The following is a 26,588-nucleotide window of genomic DNA, read 5'->3' as shown; positions in this document are numbered from 1 at the left end:
CTTTGGACTAGCTGCAGGCGTCTAATTGAGGCCTGGTCCATACCCACATACGTTGCAATCGTCCAGTCTCGAGGTAACAAAGGCGTTAATAACCCTTTCTAGGTCTTTAAAAGATAAAAACGACTTGGTCTTGGCCAATAGTCTTATTTAAAAAAGCAGGATTTGACTACGGTGCTGACCTGCTTGTCGAATTTAAAAGTGCTAGTGAGGGTCACTCCAAGGTTAATGACAGGGGGAGGGGAGGATGTTTTCATTGAGGGAGCCCAGATTATCAACCGGAGAGGCTGGAGGTTGGGGTCCAAAAAAGATGACCTCAGTCTTGCTCTCATTGAGGTTGAGGAAAGTTTGGCTCAGGCAGGATTTTATCTCTATCAAGCAGTCCATCAACTGCTGTAGTGAGTGTTTGCCATTTGCTTTGAGAGGCAGATAGATCTGTACATCGTCGGCATAGCAGTGGAAGGGAATATTGTGTTTAGTGAGAATTGAACCGGGGCAGTATGTACAGTAAAAAGAGGATGGGGCCCAGGATAGAGCCTTGGGGAACCCCACAGGTAAGAGGGGCTTTGGCAGAGGAGAAGCTACGGTCTGTCAGGTAGCACCTGGACCATGCAAGGGCAGAGCCTGTGATGCCTGCGGACTGTTCAAGCCGTGACAACAGGATGCTATGGTCCACAGTGTCAAAGGCAGCTGTCAGGTCTTACAGCACCGGGACAGCTGGGCTACCTGAGTCGGCGGCTAGGAGCAGATCATTAAAAACTCTTAAAAGGGCTGTTTCAGTGCTGTGCATGGGTTTAAAGCCAGACTGAAACTTTTCATGGATGCCATGCGTGGTTAAGAATGACTGCAGCTGGACATAGACTACTCGCTCCAGAACTTTGGATAAAAAAGGTAGCTGGGAGATGGGCCTAACATTTGCGAGAATGGAGGGGTCTAGATTTTTCTTTTTCAGTAGTGGCTTTACCACGACAGCTGGGACACATCCTGAGCCAAGAGAGGTGTTTATTAGTAATACAATACTTGCTCCAACTGATTCGAAAACATCTCTGAGAAGGCGAGAGGGAATGCTGTCTGAGGTGCAGTTTGTCGGCCGCAGGTGCTTGACTACATCCGAGAGAGAAGAGAGGGATACAGGCTCAAAGTGGTCGAGGACAGCAGGGCACAGGAAAGGAGCAGGATCTGGAGTAGCACTAGTGTGGGCTAGCCTAAGAGCAGATACTTTTTCAATACAAAATGTAAGAAACTTATCACAGAGAGTAGTCGATGGCGCAATAGAAGAAACATCACAGGGATTAATGATCGAGTTGAGGCCATTAAAAAGAACCTGAGGTTTACGGCTGTTTTTGGAGATTAACAGAGAAATGTGCTCTGTTTTGGCTGCTTTGACTGCCGTCTGGGAGTCGGAAAGACAAGCACGAAGGATTTCTAAGGAGACATGGAGTTTATCCTTTTTCCATTTTCTCTCTGCACGCCTGCAGGTGCGTCATCAGCACTAAAAGCACAGTTCACCTCTAATTTACTGATCGGAGAAGAATTAAAAACATCAGAAAACTGTGAGGCAGTCAAGGGGTTAATCGAACGCAGACCACGCGCAGGGGCACGTGATTCGACTCCTGCGGAAGGGATCGAGGTTGTAAACAGAACCGGTAAATGGTCTGAGATACGCGTTGCTGCACAGATTTCATCCACAGAGACAGACAGTCCAAACCATATTACTAAATCTAAAGTGTGTCCTTTTTCGTGTGTGCCCAACACGTCCACGGACTGACGGACGGACGGACTGTGAAGACCGCTGAGACAAATGTAGCATTTGTGATATTGGGCTATATAAATAAACATTGATTGATTGATTGAATTAGACCGAAAGAATCAAGCAGATTTACAAAGTCCCTAAACAGAGGTTTGGACTCACAACACACATGGACATTGAAGTCTCCGGAGATCAAAACACGATCAAGGTTGCATTTCATAAGGTTTACACTTTGTTGAAGCTTTAAAACCAGAGTTTCCTTCACAGTTTACTCGCCTATTGATCGTGGAAACATCTGTTATTTGTGACCTTGTAGAAATGCCCTTTTAAATGTTTTTGGCCTAATTTGTAGGACAACTAATATGCATTGAGTTTAAGACAGGCAGTAAATGCATCAAGGTGACACATGCATTGAATTCTGAAGTTTTCCACTTGTTTGTGATCCTCCAAACTCTTCATCAACATGTTTCCATGTGTCTTCATCATATGCAGACGTGGGAAGTAGTTTAGTACAAATACTTTGTTACTGTACTTACAGTAAGTACATGTTTCTGGTATCAGTATTTTACTCCACTACTTATTTTTCTGACAACTTTTTACTTCTACTTCTCACATTTTGAACCCAAATACCTGTACTTTCTACTTCTCACATTTTGAACCCAAATACCTGTACTTTCTACTTCTAACATGTTGAACCCAAATACCTGTACTTTCTACTTCTTACATGTTGAACCCAAATACCTGTACTTTCTACTTCTCACATGTTGAACACAAATACCTGTACTTTCTACTTCTTACATGTTGAACCCAAATACCTGTACTTTCTACTTCTTACATGTTGAACCCAAATACCTGTACTTTCTACTTCTTACATGTTGAACACAAATACCTGTACTTTCTACTTCTTACATGTTGAACTCAAATACCTGTACTTTCTACTTCTTACATGTTGAACACAAATACCTGTACTTTCTACTTCTTACATGTTGAACTCAAATACCTGTACTTTCTACTTCTTACATGTTGAACACAAATACCTGAACTTTCTACTTCTTACATGTTGAACACAAATACCTGTACTTTCTACTTCTTACATGTTGAACACAAATACCTGTACTTTCTACTTCTTACATGTTGAACACAAATACCTGTACTTTCTACTTCTCACATGTTGAACTCAAATACCTGTACTTTCTACTTCTCTCATTTTCCAAACAGGCTGGTTCCTTTAGTCTGAATGTGTGTTTGGTGGCGTGATCATTATTATTTAGAGTCATTGCGTGCCTATTGATTTGAACACGATCCGTGTATCCATCATTTCCTGGTCTTCTCTAAAGAAGAGGGACCAATGAAAACGTTGTCATGTTGCCGTTGGTCACCATGGAAACATTCATTAGCTAACAATGACATTATTGTTCTATTAATATAAAGGGAGGTCAGGTACTCTTTAAAACAGCTGCTAGTTATGGGTACTTTTTACTGAACTACATTTCAAAGCCTCTTTACTTTGACTTGAGTAAAGAAGTTTAGTCAGTACTTCTACTTTCACCAGAGTATTTTCAAACACGAGTATCTGCACTTCTACTTGAGTAAAGGGTGTGAGTACTTTTGCCATCTCTGACCATATCAAACATCACGAGAATACATATTGAGGAATGTTCTCTCCATGCTGACCTCTCACCCTCTGTCTGTTATCAGGGATGAATGCAGCCGTGCGGGCCGTGGTCAGGATGGGCATCTATGTTGGAGCGAAGGTCTACTTCATCCACGAGGTGAGGATCAGGTTTCAGACATGTGTTCTTCACCGGGAGCTAAATGAATACCCAGCAGTTTTCCAACGTCAGGCTGTAACTGACTTCGATAGAGCCATCAGGACTCAAACAGCTGATGTAGAGAGGTGCAGGAATGAGTCCTAAATCCAAAATAAGAGGTTTTTTTATGGGTTTTTAGTGAGACACCTGAAACAGGTTACCACTAGCTGAAGAGAGGTTTGGTTTTTGTCGCTGTCTCTATTGTTGCTTTTACTGTTGGATATTCATTCATGCATTACACATACTCTTACTCTCCTTTTACACTCCATGGAGGAGTCACATCTAAAGTTTCCACCTACACTGAATGCAATAACCAACTGTAAGGGCTTTTCCCCCATTAGGATCCCACTTTAGCCATTAAGGACGGACGTGTGTGTGTGTGTGTGTGTGTGTGTGTGTGTGTGTGTGTGTGTGTGTGTGTGTGTGTGTGTGTGTGTGTGTGTGTGTGTGTGTGTGTGTGTGTGTGTGTGTGTGTGTGTGTGTGTGTGTGTGTGTGTGTGTGTGTGTGTGTGTGTGTGTGTGTGTGTGTGTGTGTGTGTGTGTGTGTGTGTGTGTGTGTGTGTGTGTGTGTGTGTGTGTGTGTGTGTGTGTGTGTGTGTGTGTGTGTGTGTGTGTGTGTGTGTGTGTGTGTGTGTGTGAGTGAGTGAGTGAGTGAGTGAGTGAGTGAGTGAGTGAGTGAGTGAGTGAGTGAGTGAGTGAGTGAGTGAGTGAGTGAGTGAGTGAGTGAGTGAGTGAGTGAGTGAGTGAGTGAGTGAGTGAGTGAGTGAGTGAGTGAGTGAGTGAGTGAGTGAGTGAGTGAGTGAGTGAGTGAGTGAGTCAAAGTTTTGTTTTAAAGGGTTTTTGGTGAGATGCCTGAAACAGGATTTGTTGTTAACACAAGCTGAAGAGATTTTTTGTTGCTAATGTTGCTCTTACTCTTGACTTTTCATTCATGCATTAGTTACACATACTCTGACTCTCCTTTTACAAGATTCAAAGGTTTTAATCTCAAATACAACGGTTAGGTACACTTACATAGACTATGATATATACAGCAGAATGTTAAATTACATTTTGTACAGTAAGTTGAAATTGAATACGGTTTATTACGGTGATGCAGTCCATGGATAAGTCAGATGTAATGTACGCTTTTTCCCTCCTTGGTATCACAATGGACACTTTGAATCAAACCAAATATGTAGTATAAGATAAACAACTGCTTGACATATTAAGATAAGATAAGAAGTACTTGTTTGCGTTGCAGCAGCATAAAAGACAAGGCATTGAATATCAGAAAATAAAAGCTAAATAAATCCCTGTTTCAGTCGTATCTTTGGAGTTCTTTGATATCGAGTGTCTGATATTATGAGCAGTAATGGTTCGTAATGCTTCAGATGGCAGATTGAGATGCCACTCAGTGTAATGGTGTGGTTATGATTGCATTACCAGGGGCAGCATTCATCCTCCACTGGCTGCACTCGTCTTCATCAGCCTCAGAGTAATGAGAGTAATGACAGCTGAGAGACATGATGGCTTTATTTTGGGATGGACGTCGGCTGGTCATTCAGATCAGTGTTCACAACATCAACAGTGACTTTAAAATAAAGCCAAGTTCTGATGTCGGCAGCGAGGGCGATAAGTGATACATGCAGGTGTTCATGCATGATTGAAAACAAAAACAAAAAGCCATGTCCCTGCTGTTTGGAAAACGCAACACTCAATGGAAACCGTTTGTGATTCTTCCCCTGAAAGTCACCAAGGGCAACCAGTTGTTAACTCTGCAAGTGCAAATGCTTTAATCTGTGGGTCATAGGCTCAATAACCGGTTCTGATATTAGTTAGTATTGTTGTGTTCAAAATTCCAGGAAAGACAGACGACTTCTAACAGGGTTCTTACGGTCATTAAAAACCTGGAAAAGTCATGGAAATTCAAAATGCAAATTCCAGGCCTTGGGAAAGTTATGGAAAACAATATTTTTGGAAAAGTCATGGAAATGTAACTTAAGTTGCATCAAATATAGTTTATATTTTAGCTAATCGCCAAAATAGTAATACTATAACGATAATAAATACTGTATCTTAATGAAACGTAGAATGGCATTTAACTGACGAGGTATTTTGCTGGTGAGAGATTTTATTTGCTTTAGCGTGTAGAAGCTAGTAAGCCTATTGGATTTGTTTTAGATAACAACATGTTTCATATGCAGACCTTATTTTCCTGTTCCATGTTAAAACAAACCATTTTCAGTGGTACCGCTGAGAAAGAGTAATTTCTTTGGTCATGGAAAATTAGGTAAAGGTCCTGGAGAAGTCATTGAACAGTCATTGGTGAAAAAGTGTAAGAAACCTGTTCTAAGTTTAACTATTTATTACGAGAGAGCAAAAGACATATATCCACTTGACCAAGGGCTCGGTCACGTCATAGAAATCACAGGCGGCAAAGCTGTAATCTGTCAGTCTGTTTCCGGACAAGAGCCTCGAACCTCGTGCGTGCATACATTTGTATTACACAGGGCGTTGCCCGTCCATTTATGATTGGTCAAGACTAGCTGAGGAGATACCACGGTTTAGACTTGGTTCTCTTTGGTTGGTGCGCAGACTTAGAAAAAAGTCTCTTGTCAACACGATCCTCCAATCAGCATTCGGCCGGCCTGTGGAAGTCCCTCCCACTCTGGCGCCATCATACGTAATTTGTCTTGATGAAGCTTCTACAGAAAAGTGGAATCTTGGTTCTACTGATTCCCCGCTACGCGTGGGCGCGGAGCCAACGCAGGCGGCCAAGGCCATCTCCTCAATAACTCATTGTTTCTACAGTGCCTGCGTCTGGCTTCTGCTACTTTCTATTGCAAGCTGAAAACTGTCTTCTGACTATTCCCTTTGTTGGTATCTAACCCATCAGAACCTGGGATTAGTGATTGTGTCTATTTATTTTATAGTCATAGCAATCTCATGAGCACACTAAGCATATCATGTAATAATAAGAATCAGTCTTGTAATGTTATATAATTATAGACTCCACAGTATATATAATAATATTTGAGATTATTGCCTTCAATCTAATCTATTGTGGTTAGACAAAACAAGTAGCTTAAATATATCATATTTGGTAAATTGTGATTATGTGGGATTTATTTTTGATTTATCGACATTTCATATATTTAATATTCTAATGTGTGTTTCCATGGATATCAGTGAACATGTATGATTTGTTGTTTCTCCTCTCAGGGTTACCAGGGCATGGTGGACGGAGGAGAGAACATCAAAGAGGCGACGTGGGAGAGCGTCTCCAGCATGCTGCAAGTGGTGAGACACACTCCGGATATCACATCGAAAATCTTTCACACTTTGTTTTTGCTCCTTTCGGTCCTTTGGTTTTGCGCCCGGCCGACGCGCTCACACATCACACCGAGAGATATTGTTTGTTTGTTTGGGTACATTTATTTCCCCGTTATCCTTTACATGTCTTTTCTTCACTGTTCTCTTACCGGACGATGATGGAGACGGTTACGTGCAGTGCAGCGGTCAAAACACCGTATGGCTTCACAACCAAAATGAACGCAGAGTATCATCAGCTGGACTCTTTCGTACCAGCCGAAGTAATCATGGCGTCAATCAGCTGTTTCGTTTAACTTTAGTTTAATTGACTTTAATTAACAACCTATTCCATTCCATAACCAATATTCAATATGTTACGCATAATCAAACAATTAAATAATCAAAGTGGTAAATCAACATTGTGGCTCCTAAAAGCAGCTGTCTTTAAAGACCCTGTGTGAACATTGTAATTATCATCCTACTATCTGTATATTGTAGCACCAGGAAAGGCTCTCTGCTCTCTGGCAGAGGACAGCAGAGTCTGTTCTGAGGGCAACACACAGAGACTCTGCCACGAGGCTTTAGAGCTGAGAGCCAAATGAGTCTGAGATTAAATTAGATCTTCTCCCCGTTTGTCAGAGTCAGCCTTTTATTGTGCAAAGTGGATTCTGTGAAATGCAACAGTGGAAAAAGATTGTGTAGATTAGCAATATTAGAAATAAGATTTATAGATAGGTAGACAACGACAAAGCAGAGCCAGTAAAAGAGCATTTATTGAGAATGTATGCAGGCCCTTCATTAGTTCGGATTTAACTGAAGATCCAACAGGCAAATAATTATAAAAAATGTGCGGGCCTTTTTTAACCATTGTGTTTTATTTAATTATTATTATTATTATTATTATTATTATTATTATTGTTATTATTATTATTATTATTGTAATGGCATCAAGGGTTTCCTCTTGCCACTATAGAGCGGGGTTGATGACACGCAATCCAAAACAATAAGCAGCCGAAGGTTTTCAGTCAAAAATATGTAATTTATTAACAAAAAAGTATTGACTTAAATAGTCTCAAAATAACAAATCTTTAAACACTATTTCGGCGGCATGCTTTCCTATATAAACTAAACTATACTTTGTTTGGCAGTCCAATTTGCAACACTAGTTTCTGTCGGCAATTTGCGGTCAAAACTGTTCCGTCTCATCAGGTCCCCGAGCACACCGGCTGTCCTCAATTACCTCACTTAAATACACACCGGAAGGTACACGGACACAGATCATATTTACAATCACTTCATCAAAACATAGTCACCATGGCAATATAAATCATTTTCCATCATTAAATCATTTTAAATTATGAATCGAAATAATAACTTTGTGGCTCTAACAATTATCATTATTATTATTATCCATTTATTTATTACACTTTAATTTAATATATATATGTTTTGTCCTTTTCCATTCTTGTGTGTATATATGTATAATATATGATTGTAAAGGCTGCATTTAATGTATTTAAAAACATATATATACAAATTCTGGGAAGCCAATGTAAGGAGGTCATACTGTGATGTCATGTTGTAATCTCTGTCCCTCAGGGGGGCACGGTGATTGGCAGCGCTCGCTGTAAAGACTTCCGGACCCACGAGGGGCGCCTGAAGGCGGCTCAGAACCTGGTGCAGCGCGGCATCACCAACCTGTGTGTGATCGGGGGGGACGGCAGCCTCACGGGGGCCAACCTGTTCAGAGAGGAGTGGAGCGGGCTGCTGGAGGAGCTGCAGACGCAGGGTGAGGGGAGGGGCTGTAGACGCAGGGTGAGGGGAGGGGCTGTAGACGCAGGGTGAGGGGAGGGGCTGTAGATGCAGGGTGAGGGGAGGGGCTGTAGACCCAGGGTGAGGGGAGGGGCTGTAGACGCAGGGTGAGGGGAGGGGCTGTAGACGCAGGGTGAGGGGAGGGGCTGTAGACGCAGGGTGAGGGGAGGGGCTGTAGACGCAGGGTGAGGGGAGGGGCTGTAGACGCAGGGTGAGGGGAGGGGCTGTAGACGCAGGGTGAGGGGAGGGGCTGTAGACGCCCTGAAACCCAACACTACATGACTTAAAGGTCACCTATTGAACAAAATCCACTTCTTCATGTCTCTTCTACATCAACATGTGTCCCCTCTTCTTCATGTCTCTTCTACATCAACATGTGTCCCCTCTTCTTCATGTCTCTTCTCCATCAACATGTGTCCCCTCTTCTCCATGTCTCTTCTACATCAACATGTGTCCCCTCTTCTCCATGTCTCTTCTACATCAACATGTGTCCCCTCTTCTTCATACCTCTTCTACATCAACATGTGTCCCCTCTTCTTCATACCTCTTCTACATCAACATGTGTCCCCTCTTCTTCATGTCTCTTCTCCATCAACATGTGTCCCCTCTTCTCCATGTCTCTTCTACATCAACATGTGTCCCCTCTTCTTCATGTCTCTTCTCCATCAACATGTGTCCCCTCTTCTCCATGTCTCTTCTACATCAACATGTGTCCCCTCTTCTTCATGTCTCTTCTCCATCAACATGTGTCCCCTCTTCTTCATGTCTCTTCTACATCAACATGTGTCCCCTCTTCTCCATGTCTCTTCTACATCAACATGTGTCCCCTCTTCTCCATGTCTCTTCTACATCAACATGTGTCCCCTCTTCTTCATGTCTCTTCTACATCAACATGTGTCCCCTCTTCTTCATGTCTCTTCTACATCAACGTGTGTCCCCTCTTCTCCATGTCTCTTCTACATCAACGTGTGTCCCCTCTTCTTCATGTCTCTTCTACATCAACATGTGTCCCCTCTTCTCCATGTCTCTTCTACATCAACGTGTGTCCCCTCTTCTCCATGTCTCTTCTACATCAACATGTGTCCCCTCTTCTTCATGTCTCTTCTACATCAACATGTGTCCCCTCTTCTTCATGTCTCTTCTACATCAACATGTGTCCCCTCTTCTTCATGTCTCTTCTACATCAACATGTGTCCCCTCTTCCTCATGTCTCTTCTACATCAACATGTGTCCCCTCTTCTCCATGTCTCTTCTACATCAACATGTGTCCCCTCTTCTTCATGTCTCTTCTACATCAACATGTGTCCCCTCTTCTTCATGTCTCTTCTACATCAACATGTGTCCCCTCTTCCTCATGTCTCTTCTACATCAACATGTGTCCCCTCTTCTTCATGTCTCTTCTACATCAACATGTGTCCCCTCTTCTTCATGTCTCTTCTACATCAACATGTGTCCCCTCTTCCTCATGTCTCTTCTACATCAACATGTGTCCCCTCTTCTTCATGTCTCTTCTACATCAACATGTGTCCCCTCTTCTCCATGTCTCTTCTCCATCAACATGTGTCCCCTCTTCTTCATGTCTCTTCTACATCAACATGTGTCCCCTCTTCCTCATGTCTCTTCTACATCAACATGTGTCCCCTCTTCTTCATGTCTCTTCTACATCAACATGTGTCCCCTCTTCTTCATGTCTCTTCTACATCAACATGTGTCCCCTCTTCCTCATGTCTCTTCTACATCAACATGTGTCCCCTCTTCTTCATGTCTCTTCTACATCAACATGTGTCCCCTCTTCTCCATGTCTCTTCTACATCAACATGTGTCCCCTCTTCTTCATGTCTCTTCTACATCAACATGTGTCCCCTCTTCCTCATGTCTCTTCTACATCAACATGTGTCCCCTCTTCTTCATGTCTCTTCTACATCAACATGTGTCCCCTCTTCTCCATGTCTCTTCTCCATCAACATGTGTCCCCTCTTCTCCATGTCTCTTCTACATCAACATGTGTCCCCTCTTCTTCATGTCTCTTCTACATCAACATGTGTCCCCTCTTCTTCATGTCTCTTCTCCATCAACATGTGTCCCCTCTTCTCCATGTCTCTTCTACATCAACATGTGTCCCCTCTTCTCCATGTCTCTTCTACATCAACATGTGTCCCCTCTTCTTCATGTCTCTTCTACATCAACATGTGTCCCCTCTTCTTCATGTCTCTTCTACATCAACGTGTGTCCCCTCTTCTCCATGTCTCTTCTACATCAACGTGTGTCCCCTCTTCTTCATGTCTCTTCTACATCAACGTGTGTCCCCTCTTCTCCATGTCTCTTCTACATCAACGTGTGTCCCCTCTTCTCCATGTCTCTTCTACATCAACATGTGTCCCCTCTTCTTCATGTCTCTTCTACATCAACATGTGTCCCCTCTTCTTCATGTCTCTTCTACATCAACATGTGTCCCCTCTTCTTCATGTCTCTTCTACATCAACATGTGTCCCCTCTTCCTCATGTCTCTTCTACATCAACATGTGTCCCCTCTTCTCCATGTCTCTTCTACATCAACATGTGTCCCCTCTTCTTCATGTCTCTTCTACATCAACATGTGTCCCCTCTTCTTCATGTCTCTTCTACATCAACATGTGTCCCCTCTTCCTCATGTCTCTTCTACATCAACATGTGTCCCCTCTTCTTCATGTCTCTTCTACATCAACATGTGTCCCCTCTTCTCCATGTCTCTTCTCCATCAACATGTGTCCCCTCTTCTCCATGTCTCTTCTACATCAACATGTGTCCCCTCTTCTTCATGTCTCTTCTAAATCAACATGTGTCCCCTCTTCTTCATGTCTCTTCTCCATCAACATGTGTCCCCTCTTCTCCATGTCTCTTCTACATCAACATGTGTCCCCTCTTCTTCATACCTCTTCTACATCAACATGTGTCCCCTCTTCTTCATGTCTCTTCTACATCAACATGTGTCCCCTCTTCTTCATGTCTCTTCTACATCAACATGTGTCCCCTCTTCTTCATGTCTCTTCTCCATCAACATGTGTCCCCTCTTCTTCATGTCTCTTCTACATCAACGTGTGTCCCCTCTTCTCCATGTCTCTTCTACATCAACGTGTGTCCCCTCTTCTTCATGTCTCTTCTACATCAACGTGTGTCCCCTCTTCTCCATGTCTCTTCTACATCAACGTGTGTCCCCTCTTCTCCATGTCTCTTCTACATCAACATGTGTCCCCTCTTCTTCATGTCTCTTCTACATCAACATGTGTCCCCTCTTCTTCATGTCTCTTCTACATCAACATGTGTCCCCTCTTCTTCATGTCTCTTCTACATCAACATGTGTCCCCTCTTCCTCATGTCTCTTCTACATCAACATGTGTCCCCTCTTCTCCATGTCTCTTCTACATCAACATGTGTCCCCTCTTCTTCATGTCTCTTCTACATCAACATGTGTCCCCTCTTCTTCATGTCTCTTCTACATCAACATGTGTCCCCTCTTCCTCATGTCTCTTCTACATCAACATGTGTCCCCTCTTCTTCATGTCTCTTCTACATCAACATGTGTCCCCTCTTCTTCATGTCTCTTCTACATCAACATGTGTCCCCTCTTCTTCATGTCTCTTCTACATCAACATGTGTCCCCTCTTCTTCATGTCTCTTCTACATCAACATGTGTCCCCTCTTCTTCATGTCTCTTCTACATCAACATGTGTCCCCTCTTCTTCATGTCTCTTCTACATCAACATGTGTCCCCTCTTCCTCATGTCTCTTCTACATCAACATGTGTCCCCTCTTCTTCATGTCTCTTCTACATCAACATGTGTCCCCTCTTCTTCATGTCTCTTCTACATCAACATGTGTCCCCTCTTCTTCATGTCTCTTCTACATCAACATGTGTCCCCTCTTCTTCATGTCTCTTCTACATCAACATGTGTCCCCTCTTCCTCATGTCTCTTCTTCATCAACATGTGTCCCCTCTTCTCCATGTCTCTTCTACATCAACATGTGTCCCCTCTTCTCCATGTGTCTTCTACATCAACATGTGTCCCCTCTTCTTCATGTCTCTTCTACATCAACATGTGTCCCCTCTTCTTCATGTCTCTTCTACATCAACATGTGTCCCCTCTTCTTCATGTCTCTTCTACATCAACATGTGTCCCCTCTTCTCCATGTCTCTTCTACATCAACATGTGTCCCCTCTTCTCCATGTCTCTTCTACATCAACATGTGTCCCCTCTTCTCCATGTCTCTTCTACATCAACATGTGTCCCCTCTTCTTCATGTCTCTTCTACATCAACATGTGTCCCCTCTTCTCCATGTCTCTTCTACATCAACATGTGTCCCCTCTTCTTCATGTCTCTTCTACATCAACATGTGTCCCCTCTTCTTCATGTCTCTTCTACATCAACATGTGTCCCCTCTGTGGAAAGAGACTCTGAAAGTTTCAGGAACAAAGATTCTCTCTCTTTTTGATCCATTTCTATAAAAACCTGTGAAAATGAGCTGATCAGATTTTGGCCACTTTATGATGTCATAACGATGTTTTGGCTTGCGTAACCATTAGCCAATCAGCAACCAAGGTAACCCCCCCCCCCCGTATCACCTGAATCTCCTCCTAGAGCACCATTGAGTTCTTTTTAACCAAATCTCTCAGCAGCCTCTCATAATATGCATTTATTTGTTTGTGTTATGCTCGAGTCTATTGAATGGATTTGTTTGATTTGAAATAGCTTTTTTTTCTTCAATCAAAGATAAATCTACCTCCAGTAATAAACCCAGATGATATTTGATCGTCTTCCCTCTGTCCCTCTCAGGTCTGATCGATAACGAGGCGGTGCTCGCTAACTCTGTACTGCACATCGTGGGGATGGTCGGCTCCATCGATAACGACTTCTGCGGCACGGACATGACCATCGGCACGGACTCGGCTCTGCACCGCATCATCGAGGTGATCGACGCCATCATGACCACCGCTCAGAGGTGAAGAGAGAGAGGGAGACAGGAAGTGACGAGACAATAACATGAGATGAGATTAGATTCCTTTTATTGTCACTACACAGAGTTTCAGCGAAATTCCAAGCATTCCCGAAGGTGCAGTCACACATAACAGAGAGTATAAGTATACCATGTGATGAGATGAAGCCAGACAAGACATAAGAAGAATGTTTAACATCATGTAAAGACAACTTGCTTTCCCCTCTTGTTTTCAGCCACCAGAGGACATTCGTGCTGGAGGTCATGGGCAGGCACTGCGGGTAAACTCCTCATTTTAAATTAGATTATATAAAAGCGAGATAAATGCACCAGACATATAAGAACTAACTCTATGTGTGCATATCAATGTGTATTATGTTGAAGTTAAATATGCTGCTGCCAACACTTATAGTAAGTCTTATTTACTAAACACACGGTTTGGTAAAACATGTGTTTCTTCAGGCTGTGCAGATTAAATATATTCACAACAAATATATGTTACAGGGAAGTAAATAGTGTGTGTGTGTCTGTCTGTCTGTCTGTCTGTCTGTCTGTCTGTCTGTCTGTCTGTCTGTCTGTCTGTCTGTCTGTCTGTCTGTCTGTGTGTGTGTGTGTGTGTTAGGTACCTGGCTCTGGTCAGTGCTCTGGCCTGTGGAGCAGACTGGGTGTTTATCCCTGAGATGCCCCCTGAGGACGACTGGGAGGACAACATGTGTCAGAAACTGTCCGAGGTAACACACACTCCATATTCATCGTCTCTTAATCAATATAATTATATTACACAAACACTTTATCTACCACAGCTGACATTTGAGCAAACTCGGGAATATTTCCTGTGCATTTCACTCCCAGATTGACAAGATATGACTCATAAGAAGTTATTTTATTGATGAAATGCTTCTTAAAAAAACATAATCGGTCTACATAAATGTACTGCTTTTTAGACACGATGAATACTGTGTGGTTCGGTTTACTGTGTGACCGAACTGGAAAAGCAGAGTTAATTATATAATATATTTAATACACATTCTACCATTGTTTAAATACACTTTATCTACCACATCATACCTTGGCATGTCTGCCTGAAATCCCCCAGTTTGATGCAGTTCCACTGACTGACACTGGGGGCAGTAATGTGTTTATTAGGCGCCTGTGACTTTGTTTTAAAAAGTAAAAAAATAAGAAGATTTCTAGCTAGCAAACAGGAAATCCTTAAAGTTATAGAGTGGAGGATTTAAAGTATTCTGAGCCTTTGCTTTCAATGCTTTATGAAGATGAAAACACACATTTGGTGAAAAACACTTCAAACACTGTCCAGGATAAACTAAATCCACCCAACTAAATATCTAAACATCCTACCATGTTGTATTTACAGACGTGAGGGTTACCAGTAGACGATCTTCCATAGCAGTGGTTCTCAACTGGTCAGGCCTCGGGACCCACTTTTTACTTGGTCAATGCATCGCGACCCAACATTTTGAAGCACTCAAATCTATTCAACAAAAAAAAATCCTGCTGTAATATATATACGCTTTTCAGCATACAATATTAATAAAAGTGAAGTACAGTGCATATATCCCTTCACAGAACTAAAGCATGCTTTTAAAAAAGGTTTAATGAGATGATGGAATCAAAACTGAACTGTATAAAAAAGGAAACATGCTGAAAACCCAACCCCAGCAGGGGGGTCTGGGGGGATTCTCCCCTAGGAGATTTTTAGAAATACTAACATAAACTATGCATTCTGGTGCACTCTGAGAAGAAAATAAATAAATCTATTACTACCCGACATATTAATAATATTTTAAGCCATTGTTTGTTTTTCACTTTGTTCTGACATCTTGCTGAGAGAAGAGCAAAGAGGAGATAGTCTGTGTGACTTACTTTAAATTGTGGGTAAGGGTAGATAGCCCCCATTGTTCTGTGACCTGTCAATCATCAAACCGAGGGTCATATTTCATTATGTGTTCCTTTTTATCTGAAGTCGTACCCATGGATGTATAAAGAAGAGTTCTACCGCAAAGTTATTCTCCGTCGGGCCTTCCGGCAGCAATCTTGATTCTGATTGGCCAGAAGACTCGAAAAAACATCAGCAAAGATATTTTATTGAGAAGATGATCACTAAGTGACAGAAGTTTTCAAAACCGTTTATGGTCTCCGGTACTTTCAGTCCAGCGCCGACTGCATGCACAGCGTTACAAAATCGGGCCCTAAACATAAAGGTTTGACTCCCCCCCCCCAAAAAAGAATTCCAATTTTTTTTTTTCTCTCACACATCCGCGACCCACTCGAAACGGGTGCGCGACGTCGCGACCCACCACTTGAGAACCACTGTTCTATAGCATGATTTAGTTTTTGGCAAAACAAGATGTTCTCCATCGTGATTATAACTCTTGTGTTTCTTCCTTTCCCTCCAGAACCGCGCTGATAAGAAAAGGCTGAACATTATCATCGTAGCTGAGGGAGCCATCGACAGCCGCAACAAGGCCATCACTCCAGATTATATCAAAGATGTGAGTCTCTGGTTATTTTCTGAATGGAAACACTAGTTTGACTTTAGACTGTATGTGTCTGTGTAAATGTATGTTTTTAATACAATATGTATTCTTTTTATATTTGAAATAGCATCCAACGTCACTTTGCCTCCTTATATTAACAGGACAACGTCACGTTTTTTTGCAAGAACACCATTTTTGTATCTGTCATTTTGGTAGAGATGCCCTGTTAATCCCTGCAACAGCTCTTATGCTTAATCTGAAATGTGATAAAATGCTACCATGCCTCTCTCCCTCTCTCTCCAGCTGGTGGTCCGCTGCCTGGGATTTGACACCAGGGTCACCATCCTGGGCCACGTGCAGAGAGGCGGGACCCCCTCGGCCTTCGACAGGATCCTGGTAATGCCTTAAAAATATCTCTTGGAAAAAAACGTAATAACAATAAAGCATTTTATCTATAGAGGGCTTTTCTAGAAACTCAAAGATTAATTACAGTTTGAAAGCATTTGTGATTTCAACATGGTGAGATCGGTTGTGTTTGTCACAGTCACGGATGTGTTTTGGAAGAGAGTTCCAGAGGGAGCGGGCAGCTGGCCCCCCCCCCTAATGTGAGATTTTTTTCCGCAAGTCAGAATAACATTCTTTTAGTCCAACTTTCCAGCCTCAAACCGTACGTCGTTATCCCCCTGGAGAAGCAGCGTTCAGTTAGTATGCTCCAAGTATCTGGAACAAACTCCCAGAAACCTGCAACTCTGACTACTTTTAAATCCAGGCTGAACACTTTTCTTTTTGCCGCTGATTTTAATTGAACTTTTTATATCTTAAACTGCACTGTAACCTTTATTCATGTGTTTTTTCTTTTAACGTTTCTTTTCTTATCTTTTCTTTTTAATGACTGTTTTCAAATGCCATTTTCTTAAAGTCTTTCATTTGTTGTAAAGCACTTTGAATTGCCTTGTGTTGAAAGGTGCTCTATAAATAAACGTGCCTTGCCTTGCCCTGCAGGCCAGTCGGATGGGGGTGGAGGCGGTGCTGGCGCTGCTGGAGGCCTCGGCCACCACCCCCGCCTGCGTGGTGTCTCTGGTGGGGAACCAGGCCGTCAGACTGCCACTGATGGAGTGTGTGCTGATGGTAAGAGTGTGTGTGTGTGTGTGTGTGTGTGTGTGTGTGTGTGTGTGTGTGTGTGTGTGTGTGTGTGTGTGTGTGTGTGTGTGTGTGTGTGTGTGTGTGTGTGTGTGTGTGTGTGTGTGTGTGTGTGTGTGTGTGTGTGTGTGTGTGTGTGTGTGTGTGTGTGTGTGTGTGTGTGTGTGTGTGTGTGTGTGTGTGTGTGTGTGTGTGTGTGTGTGTGTGTGTGTAAAACGTACACATTGTTTAACAATACATAACATGCATACAGTATATACAGTACTAGTTGTATTAAGACATGAATACTGAATTGCACAGTTTAAAAGGGTGTGGCTGCTGATAGTGAAGTTAGTCCTAGTGCCAGACATCAGAGTATTAATCACTTCAATGAATTGTTGTCTAACTTATTTTGGGTGACAGCTGTATGTGTGAGTGAATAAAACAGCAGTCTTATCCACGTCATGAGGTAACATAGTGGTCGTAAGGAATGGGTCCAGGTGCTCCCAGTTTTAGAAAAACCCAACCAACCATTTACCCGCAAGACAGATAGGAGAACGAACAGCTACGTTTGTGAAACAGATCCAGAAACTTGTCTCAACAGAAACAGCAGATGTTGCAGATAAAGCAGATTGAGACGTGTGTGATGGAGAAAGTCCTTTATGCTTTCAGACCCAGGAGGTGCAGAAGGCCATGGACGAGAAGAAGTTTGAAGAGGCTGTGAGACTGCGTGGACGGTGTGTTTCCAACTTTGATAAGATCATATGTATGAGATTAGTTTGCCTTCAAACAAGTCACAAAGTTAGACGAAACACAAATAAGGCTTAGGTATCATTTCATCTGACGGCGTGTCTCTTTAATCTACTGCTCTCATCCTGTATGTTACTCACTGTGCACAGACTCTTGATTCTGTAAAGCATTCATTTTCTAATTGTCTCTAAAGGCTTTGACATCATCAATGACAGAGCTCACATGTATTGTGGATTCTGCACATCGGCTAACTTAGTTTATTTCCCATCTGTTTCCTGCAGGAGCTTTGAGAACAACCTGTCCACCTACAGACTCCTCTCCTACCGGACACCAGATTCTGAACTTCCAATTGTAAGCACCCTAACAACCAAATAACAACAACGTTTGTTTATCTAAACCACAAGATTACCCCAGTTTTATTTATTCTAATATATCTTTTCACCAGCGCCTCTGAGAGTTGAACGATAGCTTAAGGTACTTCCTGGTCAGGTGCATTGTGGTTGCTGTAGTCCTTTTTTGTATAGGGGTTGATGTGCAGTCATTTTGAATGATGTCCTAAAATGTGTCATACTCCACTACTAGCTGGATGATTGGAGTTTGACTAGCAGGAGAACGTTTGGAGAGTGAGTAAAATGTTGCATTTGGCCGTCGATATGTATTTTTAGCCTCAGCTGCTGCTTCTCTGCGTCTTCAGTAGCATGTGGCTTCCTGCATGAGAGCTCATCTGCGCCTGCTGCTCTGAGGCAAAGTCTGATTGGCTCCTCGGCAAATCATGAGACATGGGCTGCATCTCACTTCGGTTAAATGGATTCCTTGCGTCCTTCACTTGCGTCGTTTCCCTGCGACTAGTCCCTCCCACCAGGGAAGCATGGAGAGACGCAAGGAAACCACGAGAAGCAGGGAAATGAGGTTTAAGAGCAATGGGACGTCCTTTCCTCCGGAGCGTCACGTGAAGCGACGTCCGTTTGTGATGACTCCGCACAGCTGATCGTCTGACAGCAGCCAGATCAGTGCATGCGCCGCATCGTCCAATCAGTGAGCGATACACAGTAAGGGGGCGGGGCGAGTGTATGAGGATTTCACCGGAGGATGGTCTGGTAGTTCCTCGATCCTCGGTCCTCCGGCCACTGGGACGCTGCTCAAGATGGCGCAGACAAATCAACTTCCGGTGATACCGAGACCGACGGGCGAGGAAATTAAAAATAAGAGAAGTGAAACGCACCCATGGACTGTGAGGCAGTGGAGACGGAGAACAGTCATGTGTTATTTGCAAAAGTAGCCTTCATTAGTCTGCAGACCTCAACGCTTGTTTTCAAAGCCTGAAAATGACATAATGTAGGGGTGGGGGAGATAATCGATACAGCATAGTATCGCAATACTGCTTGGCGATATTGTATCGATACACGGACGCCAATTATCAATATTTTATGATATATAAAATATTCATATTGCAAATCCAAATGATCTTGGCAAAGCTACTTTCAAAATTTGAGCCATAAGAAAATAACTCAATCAATCACCTACTTCCTGTGCAAAGACCTGCGTCCATACAGCGCTGAGGAAAACAAAGGCTTTTGTCACGTGTTAAAGACACTGGAACCCGATATATCATGCAATCATTATATGAGCGATATATCGTATCGTGGGGAGCCTGGTGATTCCCAGCCCTACTATAATGCCTCTAACAGCTGCTCATATACCATCTTCTTCAGATCTAGCATCATAGTGTACATGCTGGATGTACAATGGATGAAAGCCTTGCAGCAGAGGAAGGAAGATGGGGCAAGCTTGAATGTTATAACCTGTAGTCGTACTGTTTCAATGTGACAGGTTTGGCTTTGTCCTTTATGTGTTTTGTGTGTGTGTGTGTGTGTGTTGTGTGTGTGTGTGTGTGTGTGTGTGTGTGTGTGTGTGTGTGTGTGTGTGTGTGTGTGTGTGTGTGTGTGTGTGTGTGTGTGTGTGTGTGTGTGTGTGTGTGTGTGTGTGTGTGTGTGTGTGTGTGTGTGTGTGTGTGTGTGTGTGTGTGTGTGTGTGTGTGTGTGTGTGTGTGTGTGTGTGTGTGTGTGTGAGTCCCTCGGTCCTCCGCAGAGTCCTGTGGTGAAGAAAGTAAAAAGAAAAGAAGAAATTGTTAAATGTGTCTTCATGTGTCTGCAGACCTCAATGCTTGTCATATAATGCCTCTAACAGCTGCTGATACACCGTCTTCCACAGCACTACCATCATACTGTACATGCCGGATGTACAATGAATGAAAAGCTCACACCAGAGGAAGGAAGATGGGGCACTTGAATGTTTTAAAGGTCTCCTATCAGGCAAAATGCACTTTTTAATTCTGAGCAGGCACGAGCTAAGGACCCAGAACCTGCAGTTTTCTGACAGGGCTGAAACAGAGGGATATGAGGGATGTCTAAAATGCATGATGTGTTCGATATTTTGAGCAAAACACATCATGTTTTTTATATATTTGTATATATCTGATATACCCATAAGATATGCCTACAAATAGCCTGATAGGAGATCTTTGATATATTGCCATGCCGAAAGAAAAACAAAAGTGTTTTTGCGTTTTCCTTTGTGTTTTATGTATTTCTGAGTGTGTGTAGTGTGTGTAGTGTGTGTAGTGTGTGTAGTGTGTGTGTAGTGTGTGTAGTGTGTGGGACTGCGTCCTCCGAAGTGTGCTTTATGTTTGGTATGTGTTTTCGCAGAGCTCCTTTAACGTGGCGGTGCTGAACGTCGGCGCTCCGGCTGCAGGTATGAACGCCGCGGTGCGCGCTGCCGTCAGAGTGGGAATCACCGAAGGACACAAAATGTTCGCCATCAACGACGGCTTCGAGGGATTCTACAAGGGACAGGTACGGTGAGGAAAATAGTCCAAAATGTAGTCTTCTCAAAACACAAAGATGGCGTCTTGAAATGACATTTACAATTGTGTAAAACAGAGAAAAATATCACAATCAAACCTACATTTAAAAGCAGCAAAAGACACCATTTTCTTTGCTTCACAAATTATGAAACGACAAATTAATCAGATTTTTCATTATTATTAACCATCAGATTATAAGTTACGCCCTACGTCCAAGATTAATATAATGTGCTCCCAATTTTCAAACACATTTTACTCCTAATAATATATACCGTGTATTTATTTTAGTTATCTCCCATTTCAACAATCACTAAAGATTTGCCTCTGAATAACCAGGCATAATAAGGAAGGTTCTGAACAGAAATAAAAAGTGTTATGCGGGTGCTAATGGAGCCTCGCAGATGGGGGTGCTCCAGCCCCCTCAGCACCCCCCCCCTTCCTGCAGCGCAACGTCCCGCCAACACGGCACCCTGACCCCACGCAGCATTCTCATCTGTTTGTCATTACTTGGTTGCTAACGCCATTGTAACACATAAACACTGATGTTCCGCTGTAACGGTGGTGGACCAATCAGAACAGAGTGGGCGAGCTGACCAATCAGAGCACACTGGGCTCACAGGGAGCTCCAACAAGGCGTGTAGGACAGAGAGTGAATACACATACTATACAGAGATGCTGTATGAGATACCAATGTGAGTTTGGAAAATTGAACAATGTAAATCTATTCGAGTAGACCTCAACAATGGAATTATGATCAGTAGAAATGGCCATGTCACGGGACCTTTAAGATAACAACGTCTGCTAATCTGATCTTGCAAAGATGTCAGTGTTTTCAGGACTCAGGATCAAGATGTTTATTCAACCCAGATAAATATTCCCATCACACTGAGTTCACTGTGTGTTGCCACGCTACTCAAGTATCTGCAGAACAATAAACGCCTGAACTCGACACCGCTGACGAGAAAACATCTCGAAACTAGATCAGTCCGGCCTCTGCTCCTTTTCTCTGAGGCTGTTTCTACTTCACCTCTATCCCAATGTGTTTACATCTGATATCTTTGGCTCCTTCAAAGTCAACTTATTGTCAATCTTTCAGTGTGTGTGTACGGACAGAGAGGTCGAAATACCGTTTCCCACAATCCCGAATCCAAAAATACAAATATATATAAAAATATGTATATCCTATATACAGTATATACACAATCAACAGATTTGTGAGCCACTTAAGGGTTGCACAATTAGTCAAACGTGTAATCATGATTGGACAAGTGCAATATTGAAATCACAGGAAGTGCTTTATTTGGGAAAGGAACAATACGTGTTAAAATACCTTTTTCAGAGTATGAAAGTATTTAACAGCTGCAGAGATATACAAAGTGTATTTCACTGACTTTAAAAATCATATTTGTTTGGTACAGATTTCTTAAAAAAATGACACCCTTTCAATCGTAATGTGTTTCAAGCGTAATGAGATAGTGATGCAAAATGATCAATCCCTCCCAAAGTCGTGCAGCTGTAATCCACGACACTCAGCCTATGAATCCAACCATACCGTCCAAACACGTTTACTAACTAACGTTTAAAAGAGTCAACAATATGGGGTAAGCGTGATTCTAGAAAAAGTCATAGTGACTTTACTCTGAGCATGGCAGGAGAAAAGTGACGTTTCAGTCGCTGTGATAAGATTGAAATGTGTCCAGATAAACAGGGCTACTAACTGTAAGCCAATTACTCTGTTTCCACACACACGCACACACACACACACACTCACACACACACACACACACACACACACACACACACACACACACACACACACACACACACAGTCTGGAGGATTACACTTGATTGAAAAGTAAAGCCGTGATCCTTGGCTAAAAGCTGACTAAGCGAGACGCTCTGTGTTTCAGAGCCGCTGGTTAGAGGAAGATACTCTGACACATTAACAGAACAATATATTCATTTAATGCAGGGGTTCTCAAACTGTTTCTGTCAGGCTTTTGAGAAAACAAAAAGTCGGGCCCCCCCAACACAAATAGTCACGTAGTGGGCCAAGCTAACATTTATTAAAATACATCAATATGAACGTGAGCATTCCTTTGCTAGAACAGTGATAATGAAACAATGCTCCATAAGTCTGTGTGCTCAAACAAATAAATACATAATACAATTGTGCAATCCCTTTGCTAGAACAATAAGTTATAATACTTTGCCACTTTGCAATCTGTGCAAAGTGTGTCTTAGCATTAGTGGCAGTTTTGCACTGCACGTTTCTTCAGAAGGGGGTTGCAGGCTCAATGGCGGCGCCAGAGATTTCTTTTGGGGGTGCTGTGGGGTAGCTTGACGTTTCATAGAGGGTGCTCAAACATTTAGGGTTTCCCATTAATGTACCGGGCGCTACAGTGGAATTTTCTACTGCAACACTCCCCACGCAAATACACAGTGTACCCGCAACTGTTACAATATAGGTGGTGTGTGGACCTCCTCTAGGGGGGTCCGGGGGCATGCTCGTCCGGGAAGATTATTTTTTAAATGTTGAAGTTAAACGCATCAATCTGGTGCACTTTGAGAGCAACATGAAGAGATCTATGGATACATCTCTCAACACAGAACTGTAAACAGATTTACTATTTCTTTATGGATATTTTACAAATCACCTTTTTAAACTTTATTCTTTTTTTACTGTCATATAGTTCATACCTGTTTTTCATTTATTCTCATATTTTTTTATAACTATAATGATCATATAAACGTGTGCCTCGGAAATAATTGTTTACATTAATGGTGACCAAAACGTTTGAGACCCACTGAGATAACACTGAGAGTCCTTTAGCTCACTGAGTCTCTCAGTCTGACAGGAGAGGACTCTCCTCCAGCTTGTGGTTGAAAAAGCTCCTTATATCCGTTAGCGTAGCTCGCAAGCACCGAAAGCTAACAACAACGATCTCCGGTACCCGTGCGCTCTCTCTCTCTCTCTCTCTCTCTCGCATGCACACAAAATGGCTCGTTCCACACACACACAGAGCCGAGCTTGAATGAAACACAGAGACCCAGACATACTTGTACTGTGCTGTATCATATTATTTTCGAATCAATAATTTTTCAGATTATGTTTTTTTTTTTTTTTAAATAACCATTTTTAACCACGCCTCCCCTGTCACGCCTCTGCGCCCCCCACTTTGAGAAACACTGATTTAATATAAAGAAGACAGGGCACTAACATGTTCATTACCACCTGATGAAGGTGTTTTAATCATTCTGGGGATCTTCCATGTTTAAATGCTATCCAGAGATATGACTCGTTCAGATGCCTCGACCACAATACCATTTGAATGAAATGTTCTCTGTGTTGCTCCAGGCATTAAATACATTTAGCAGCACCATCTGTATCAGACACCAGCGTCCCTGTTTGTCCAGGCAATCCACATCCATGTCACTTAAGCATTGACAACAATGTACTTGAGAATAAAGTAGTCGAAGCATAAATGAATGAAAGTGTGATTCATTCTGACCCCTCGGTTTTATCCTCAGATAAAGGAGATCAAATGGGGAGATGTCGGAGGTTGGACCGGCCAAGGAGGCTCGCTGCTGGGGACAAAACGGTGAGTGTGGATGGATGCGTGATTCTGATTCTGAATTTCATATTCACATATTGTGTGTGTGTGTGTGTGTGTGGCCTTGCATTAGGGCACTTGTGGGGACCTAAATCTGTTTACACAGTCAAGTGTGGGGACTCGCCTCCCTTATGGGGACAAAATGGAGGTCCCCATGAGGGGAATCATTAATGTTAGGGTGAAGACTTGGTTAGGGTTAGAGTTAGGGTTAGGCATGTGTTGGTTATGGTTAAGGTTAGGATAAGTCTCCAGGAAATGCATGTAAGTCAATGTAATGTCCCCTGAAGTGATGTATACACGGTATGTGTGTGTGTACATGTTGTGTTGTCGAGACTAAGGCGTTCACTGTGGAGTACAGAAAATAAGATTGTGTTGCACAAAGACACAACAGCATGCTGACTGCAGTGGTGGTCAAGGTGGGATTGAACCGGTGTCCCCTCAGCGTATTACCCCACTGCGCCACAGCCGAAAACAACATTGTAACTCTTTCTTTTCTACATCCTAGAACTCTCCCTGGAAAATATATGGATAAGATCGCTGAGCAGATTAAGATCCACAACATCAACGCCCTGCTGGTCATCGGAGGATTTGAGGTACGTACCTTTACCTGATCCTTCAGCATAATGTTTTATCTTAATATCACTATAGTTATCTCTCTGCCAATATTCATATTCCCTTTATATTTAAGTTAAAAAGCGTTCATCTAACTGTATAGTCAAACAAAGCTACTAGTAATTGTTTAAAAGAACATTTTAATAATTTTCTTTGGTCATTCTTATTCTATCTGCTATATTGCATTATTCGGTTGTTTTCAGTATTTTACAAGTTATATATATTGTATTGTTTAACATCCCTAATGTCACTGATTTACCCTCTAAGATATCTCAATTTTCAACACATGTCTTTGGCTTCCTGTATAACCATATTCTCCAAATACATTTAAAACACATCTACATGTTGTAGGCTCTCTCCTCGTCTGTCCACATGCTTATCACTTCATGGCCAAGCTGCACAGCCAAAGCTTTGAGATGATTTCTATATAAAATATCAATATCTAAGTATTAAATCCGAAATATAGGGATAGTTGATACGTTTCCACGTCTAACAGCGCTAGTTTGAACCCTAATTTTAGGAGTGCAAGTTCCATTTTCATCTAGTAAAATTTAACGTCCATCACTAATTGACACCCGTTTTAAAATTCTGTATGAAATGTAAATACATTTGGTTTAAAACTGTTTAAATATTGCATCAAAAAGGCAGCTTGGCCATTGAATGAACGCTATCTTTTTCCGTGTATGTGTTGCTACAGTACATCCACTTCCTGTTTGTGTCTCATTGTGATTGGCCTGGCTCTCTCCTCTTGGCTCCTCCCACCACAGTCCCTCAGAACTTGTATCTGTCCCACCCACCATTACTGTCGCTGATTTTTCTAATGCATCACTCTTAGTTGTTTGAGATGAGCTGCGGCTCGCCTCGAAAGTAGACGAGAATAGCCGATTGCAGCCGGGGGAGGTCTCAAAAAGCTCGTCTGAAGTCGGACAGCTCAGAGTCGGCTTGACTCGGTTTGCAATGGCGGAAATTGCGTTGGCGTTTATAAATTCAAACTGGTCAAGACCCCTGACGGAAGTAGTTTTGAAAATAAATAAGTGGTTCTGTCTTTTACATGTAGGATTCAACCCCCCTTGTATTGATTTGTTTTAAAAATGAACAGACACTTGAGTCATTCATTTGTAGTGATATAATAATTGTGGGATTTCTATTGCATCCACTTCACCTGCGACGAAGATTGTGGCAGCACGGGGTAAAAACCACCAATGAGCGCTCAGCTCGAGATACCAGCGAGTCGTTTCCCATCAAGCATTTAGCTTCCGCAGCCCGTGGAGAGGAGCTGCGCCGCCTCGCTCTCAAGGCTGCCGGCGTCTTTGTCCCGCAAGATGTCAACGTCTCATGTAGGCGAGCCTCCAGAGCAAGTCGGACAAAATGACTAACCGGGTGTTTCAGTGGGTGTTTCTCAATGTCGAGTAAAGCTGCTCCAGAGCCACTATTTCAAGCATACTACGTCATCGAGTGCCGCCGAAGGACTGTTCCAATGTCCAGCATACTTGGAA

At 42.6% G+C, this 26,588-nt stretch overlaps 1 protein-coding gene across 3 annotated transcripts in view; it reads left to right on the top strand.

Annotated features, from left to right (window-relative positions):
• LOC307020229 (ATP-dependent 6-phosphofructokinase, platelet type-like) overlaps positions 1-26,588 on the top strand; it is a 55,346-nt gene that overhangs the window by 10,256 nt on the left and 18,502 nt on the right. For all 3 annotated transcript variants that reach the window (XM_079651460.1, XM_079651462.1, XM_079651461.1), the window contains exons 2-15: positions 3,446-3,519; positions 6,763-6,840; positions 8,452-8,641; positions 13,477-13,642; positions 13,873-13,917; positions 14,259-14,367; positions 16,054-16,149; positions 16,438-16,530; positions 17,137-17,262; positions 17,926-17,990; positions 18,285-18,354; positions 20,709-20,855; positions 24,398-24,468; positions 24,986-25,073. In XM_079651460.1, coding sequence (XP_079507586.1) covers positions 3,446-3,519; positions 6,763-6,840; positions 8,452-8,641; positions 13,477-13,642; positions 13,873-13,917; positions 14,259-14,367; positions 16,054-16,149; positions 16,438-16,530; positions 17,137-17,262; positions 17,926-17,990; positions 18,285-18,354; positions 20,709-20,855; positions 24,398-24,468; positions 24,986-25,073 — 1,418 coding nt within the window. The remainder of the gene's footprint in view (positions 1-3,445; positions 3,520-6,762; positions 6,841-8,451; positions 8,642-13,476; positions 13,643-13,872; positions 13,918-14,258; positions 14,368-16,053; positions 16,150-16,437; positions 16,531-17,136; positions 17,263-17,925; positions 17,991-18,284; positions 18,355-20,708; positions 20,856-24,397; positions 24,469-24,985; positions 25,074-26,588) is intronic.

Source organism: Notothenia rossii (genome assembly GCF_949606895.1).
Source record: "Notothenia rossii genome assembly, chromosome: 9".
NCBI classification, from domain to species: domain Eukaryota; kingdom Metazoa; phylum Chordata; class Actinopteri; order Perciformes; family Nototheniidae; genus Notothenia; species Notothenia rossii.
This window is presented reverse-complemented; position numbering and strand designations above follow the sequence as displayed.